This window comes from Amphimedon queenslandica, unplaced genomic scaffold, assembly GCF_000090795.2.
Source record: "Amphimedon queenslandica unplaced genomic scaffold, v1.1 AMPQUscaffold_13096, whole genome shotgun sequence".
Classification (NCBI taxonomy): domain Eukaryota; kingdom Metazoa; phylum Porifera; class Demospongiae; order Haplosclerida; family Niphatidae; genus Amphimedon; species Amphimedon queenslandica.
This window is the reverse complement of record NW_003546668.1, coordinates 77517-84090: the sequence shown is the minus strand read 5'-3', so window position 1 is coordinate 84090 and position 6574 is coordinate 77517. Positions and strand designations below refer to the sequence as shown.

The window sequence follows — 6574 nt, the reverse complement described above, 5'->3', positions numbered from 1 at the left end:
AATCTATTGTGATTGTTATGTGACAAGCACGTGCACTTTCCAGAGAACATTTTAGACCTCGTGTTTACATAATACCATCCTCTCTCTCTCTTTTTGTTTTGCTTAATTAATATTTGATTATCACTTGTAAAGCATTGAGAACTTTTGTTATACCAGTTTGTATCAAAAAGCATCTTAAATCTTGGTTTTAGTGATGGTAGTAATAATGAGTTTGTATAATGTGCAGTTTATTTTAACTTGTGAAAGAACAGATGGACACTCACTATGTAATGTGTAACATTTTGTACTTACGTGTATTTTAGAAGGAAGCATGTAAATGCCATCTCTCTCTCCTTTATTATAAACATACTATAGTATAGTATATGCACATACTATAGGCATGCTGTATATAATATACAATATGTTTATGTACACAATACATTGTGGACATACTATCAATACACATAATACTTTTATAATACATGAGTGTATTAAATGTAAACACAATATAATGCTACTATCATAACTCACTCACGCCTTCCTGACCTACCTGTAGTGTATTTTTAATTTTTGAATAAATGACCATATATGGAGTTATACTACGGGTGTATTTATAGTATCACAGTTGTCCATTAATGTATGAATATTGTTTGCAATAGCTGCAATTATTACACTCTGGTATAGAAATAATGACATGATGATTGACATCACTGTCACCTTCTCCAGTATTGTAGCAAGTGCAAATTAATTTTGTTTAACTGTGCTAAGATTATAGTTCTTGTTAGATACATCAATTCCATGCAAGTAACAAGACTGTTATCATTAGTGACATTATACCACATTATCACTGGTTTTAAACTACTGTTTAATCTACCAGACAAGCTAAATTGTGGCCTGTATTCAATAGTAGAATAACCCCCTCCCCCCACCTGGTAGTAAATATTATTCATAATAGGTGCATACATGTACACGTATATTATTTCTGCTGTTTTGTTGTTGGCCTTTTTGCTTTCCTATAGTGCTAATTTTATGGTGAATACTTCTAAAAGTAGAGGTATACTTATATTTTGAATAATGGTATATAGCAGCAAATGAAAATTCATCGAGTGACTCATGTTTTTCTTGAACTTGGTCCTGACATCAATATAGGCATCGATGATCAAGTACAACAAATGTTTAGTATCATGCCTGGTTTACGCTTGACGAAATGGTCAAAAGTGTGTGGGCAATTTGACTTTTTGACACAAAAACACTTTGAAGTTGACACAAAATTAATCACATTTCAATTTTGTGTTCATTTGCGTTGCATTTTATGGCGAGTGTAAACCAGGCTTTACAATGATTTACTCTGTACTGCCAAAACAATCTCAGGTTTAGTAAGTAATCATAATAATTACTAGTACAGTCATAGTATGTATATCTAAACAGTAACCAAACTTTCCCATACTATTCATATATGCTGTACTGTCAACCTGTCATAATGTAATGTTTTAATATTAGGATGACTCAGGATTGGGGAAACATTCTTTTGACAGTAATGTAAGCAGGGTTTCCCTGATGTGCATAGTGCATGTGCATGGCTTTTGGAGCAACTTTAGAATTCATTAAAAATCCAATTTTGATCAGAATCAGCTCAAAATTGCTATGTAACATAAAAACATGTATATCAGAAAAAATTATAAAAACTAAAATTTTTCTAATCATTTTTTGTCAAAATTTGTAAAAAATTCAATTTTGATTGGAATCAGCTGAAATTTGCTAAAATATATGTATATGTATTGGAAAAAATTATAAAATTTTCTCTTAGTGGTTTTTGAGCTGTATATTTTATATATAAAATTATATTTTATATTATAAAACCCTGTAACCTGCATGAGCACTATGCCAAAATCCTGTGGAAAAACCCTAAATGTAAGTAATACATCAATGATAAGCAGTAAAGCTGAAGACATTACATAATTATACAGATATTAATGTTCTCATCAGGGCAGTGGAGAATGAGATTAGGGGACAAGACAAACAAGCCTCTCCCATGGTTATTCTTTTTATTATGAGTTAGATCTACTGAACAGATACAAATCATGAGATTTGTGGTGCATTTCCTCCTTCTGATCTGGTAAAGACAGCAGTCTGAATTAACACAATTATTTGAAAAAGAATAATTATAATACCTTTCAATATGGTACCTTTCAAAAGCGAAGGGGTGAGGCCAGACTATAATTCTGTATGCATTTTGTGTGTAGCTGTAGCAAGCTTTTGGTTGGATTGAAAGCAATCTGATAGGAGAAGACTCTCCTATCTGAGTGATAGGAGAAGACTTTTGCTAGTCTACTGCCTTGGAAAGGCAGCAATAAAAGCTGCCTTGCAGCCTGGACTGCAAACTAAGCCTGCAAAATCTATGAGTCAGTCTATGAATAGGCTAATTATATTTATAGAGCACTAAAATCATAGATATACTACGCTAAAATGCACAGACAGCTAGCTTACGGTGTGTTAGATCTAACAGATACAGATTATGAGATTTGTGACGCAGTTCCTTCTAATGATAAAGATGAAAGGATTCAAAGGAAAGGTGATATTCAATTATTACTGTATTTATTGTAGTTTATTATAATTATACAAATTTAGAAATTGTCCTTACGCAAAAAATGATTCCAAATGAATTAGCTAAGAATGACTCAAATGTATCTGAATCTCATTATAAGGTACATGTGTAATGTTTTTTGTAATTCTGTCTTTATATTAATTTTATTGATCAACTAGTTACAACTGCTTTTAATAGGTTGATGGAGATGATCATCATTCTTCAAGTTGATGAATTATTGACTTTTTAGCAAATTGTGTGATCAAGCATTATTTATCATCATGTACCCTGTTGAAAATCCTGTACAACTAACCTTAACTAGTTAAACTCTCTATATGTTTAGATATGTACTATTAGTATTTAGGTGGTAGCCTGTATGTAGGATTGAGGCTGATTTTTAAAGATGTTACTATAGTTTTTTTTAACTAAAATCATCTACTCTTGCTAAAATAAATACATCACATTAATCACATGCATACGAGTGTGCATATGCTTGTACCATAGATATGTACCAGGAATAATATGCTTGTACCAGTAATTAAGAACTTACGCCCTTCACCTAAGATTATTCATGACTGCATGATGATTTCACAGTAAAGTATGATTTTTCATATTTCTGTTTCCTATATAATACAGGAAATAGCTCAGACTTCTTTGCCTTTCCTTTCGTGAAGGCTGCATAAGATGTTAAATGTATGTAAAATATTTTGATGCTTATAGTGCCTTCACAATAGTTCCGTTTAGAGTGAAGTAGTGCGGGGTCAGTGTACCCTCCTCTCACTCAGGCGCCCCGGGCCAACTAAAATTTGTCAATTTTCATACGTGTGTTTAGTTTACGGGGGTGTTTCAAAAGACTTATTATCCTTCTTTTTTCTCTACTATACGACCCTACTTCTAAACCCGTTCTTGTCATGATAGCCTTTTGTTTATATATTTTAATAGGCCTGTCTTCGTTCCGATGTCACTCTGAAGCTTCTAGTGAGTTTGGGTGCCGTATTTCATCATAATAGATTTTGAACTGGAAAGTATCTATGGTTATTAGTACAGTTGTAAATGGCATTATTATGTTGTGAGAAAACTTTCGAGTTAGTGTGGGCATTTCATTTGAAGAAATTTTGCTACGTGTGAATTTATAATTATTAGAAATTCGAGTTTTTGATTGATGAAATGTATTATATACAGTACATATGTGATTGTTGTGTGTTACTTACATCTATGTGATAATAAATATCAAAACTATTTTTGTTTTAGTCATTACAGTGCCTCCAGTATCAGTAACAGTTCCTCCTCTTACAACACCAACATTTAATTGTAAAGGAACTGGTGACATATTGAATTGGTGGATTCAAAGTGCTCCACTAACTGACTCCGTTGCACAACAAAGAGAAATAACAGTCATTACAACCAATAATAATAATAATGATTACTCATCAGTACTGACAGTAAATGCTATACCTATTAATAATGATTTGCAAATTGGGTGTGAAGTTATTACTTTCGATCCTTTTAACCGTACTGTATCAAATAGTGAACTAGCTATCAGAGGTTAGTGGTCATTAATAATAATTATAATTATACACAGTAATTTCTACTACATGTACATGTAGGTGTATCATTGGTTCAAAATCTTAAATATAATTTTGCTACAAATAATTCATTATTAATAACATGGACACGCCCTGTCTATTTCTCTGATGATGTCCCTGCTGGATCTCCTATTACCTATCATGTATTAGTTACTGATGAGGAAGATGAAGATATCATACTGGATACAATTACACCTAATACAATTGTTACAGTTCCCAATATTACAGAATGTGATACATTTAACATCAGTGTAACAGCACTAGTGGGTCAATATAAATCAGTTAATAATACTATCAGTAAATATAATGGAAGTAAGTATACAATAATGTGAATGCTACAGTTAATCTACTGATTTCATAGGTTATAGTGTCAATGTTACTGAGGATTCAATAAAAAGTGTTTCTATTGAGGTAGTTTTCATCAGTGTTATTTACAATAATATTATTTTTATTAATTATATAGGTTAGCTCCATGCCATCACCACATTGTGAGAGAAAACTGTTTGTTAAAGATGAACATGATGGTTCTGTACTGGTTAATGATGAAGTACTTAGTGCTGATAATAAAAGTGTCTCATTAAAACCTCATAAAAAATATCGATTGAAAACTGAAGTTAAGAACTTGAGGGATAAAGTTAAAGATATCAAATACACCAATATATGTAAGAGTATAAGTTTTTCTCACACATGTACTCAGTATAACTGTGTCTTACACATTTTCACTTTATCTCTTTTTGTATGCAGCTACATACAATGTACAAGACCTGCTATTATCTACATATACCAATGGATCAGTTAGTGTACAGTGTGTGTTTGTATCAGGATCAACTGCTGATGGATGTCATGTTACTTTTACACACACAGCTAGTGGAAGAAATGAATCCTTTACTATAATTGGATTAGATAATAGTGCACTGATATCTTTATCAGCCAGTGGAGTGTATAATGTAACTGCTTATGATATGGACACTGTTAATGAATATGAACCTGCTGTTTATTATCCTACACTGGTTGAAATTGTTAACATGTTGCTCCCTGCCTCCGCCTCATTTATTATTATGAGTGAAAGTAAATATACTATGACATGATAAAATAGTTATTCCTCTCCATTAGGTACTACTCCTCCTACTCAGTCTACTATCAGTATTACTGTTAGTCCTACAGTCATTGTTACACCTGGAATTGGAACCACCTCATCAACAAGTATGAACACATAAATTGCATACTCATAATGTTGTGTATCATTTATAATAGGAGAAAATGATACCAATAACATTGTACATGTTGTGGCTGGTACTGTCAGTGGTAGTGTACTGGTGATGTTGATCATATTAGTAGTATGTGTTGGTATCACTGTTTATAAGAGGAAAATCATGAAGTTACGAGTATTGATACGTTCTGGTAATTAATATTTTATTATTATAAATAAACTAATGATTATTATCGACTTTGCTACTATTCAAGAACCACAAACTGAGACCAATCCTTATCAAGATGTTCATGAGTTGAGAAATGAAGGTCCTATTGCCATATTACCTGTACTATTAATGAGTAACAGATCAATAGATGAGGAGAATCCCTATCATGTTACTAGGAGTGAGGTAATCTGATTATTAATTTATTTATAGAATATGCAATGCACTCATTCACGTATTTCTCCTAACATGGCATTAACAATTGTTATTTTATTGCTGACATTACTCTTTCCATTATCTAGTTTCTGTGTGACAATCATCACACCATTCCTTCACACAATGTTGAGGTAAGTGTTATAGTATCATGTGACTATTATAACAATAGTACTGTTGTAATAATAATGATGCCACAATAATGCAATAAGTGTAGTGATGCATGTAGAATTAGTAATGTTCTACCATGCCTAGTTGTAATTGACCAATCAGATTGCTTGGTTGTAGGTTCATAAATAACTAACTTACCTCTGATTTCCCGGGAGGTTAATAAATAATTTCCCGGGAGGTTGAATAAGTAGCCCGGGAGGTTGAATAAGTAAATTCCCGGGAGGTTGAATAAATAATTTCCCGGTAAATTAAATAATACAATTAATTGATTACATGTGTATTTTAAATTATAGTTTTGTGTTATTTGGTATTGTTTTAATAGTTTATAGTAATATTTGAGCAGTTAGAGAGGGTAAATGTAACAGTATCTGCAGTTGACCTTTTTTTGCTTGGTGATGGCTCGTAACTGTTTTCCTTATCTTCATCTAGTGCAACCTTTCGTTCATATTATTTGTTTAATACTGATGAAACTTCTTTTTCTTGATCTTGAGATATTCTTTTGTAGGCTCTAATGCCATCAATACTGCAATGACCAGTGCGATCCATAATCGATTCTTCATCTGTTCCTGATTGAAACAACCTTGTGGCTGCTGTCACTCTTAAAGAATGATTAGTTTTTAAAACCA

At 32.2% G+C, this 6574-nt stretch overlaps 1 protein-coding gene across 2 annotated transcripts; it reads left to right on the top strand.

Annotated features, from left to right (window-relative positions):
* The first annotated feature begins 3225 nt into the window (after positions 1-3225).
* On the top strand, positions 3226-6115 carry LOC109585260 (uncharacterized). Of its 2 annotated transcripts, none has more exons than XM_020001256.1 (10): positions 3226-3541; positions 3815-4108; positions 4171-4461; positions 4511-4560; positions 4613-4811; positions 4894-5217; positions 5263-5352; positions 5404-5550; positions 5614-5750; positions 5867-6115. In XM_020001256.1, exons 1-10 carry the CDS (start codon positions 3475-3477, stop codon positions 5978-5980), a joined length of 1713 nt encoding a protein of 570 aa, XP_019856815.1. In that variant the 5' UTR covers positions 3226-3474; the 3' UTR covers positions 5981-6115. The 2 variants fall into 2 exon arrangements, with proteins under 2 accessions (XP_019856815.1, XP_019856814.1); XM_020001255.1 differs by having other exon boundaries at positions 5596-5750.
* The last annotated feature ends 459 nt before the right edge of the window (positions 6116-6574 follow it).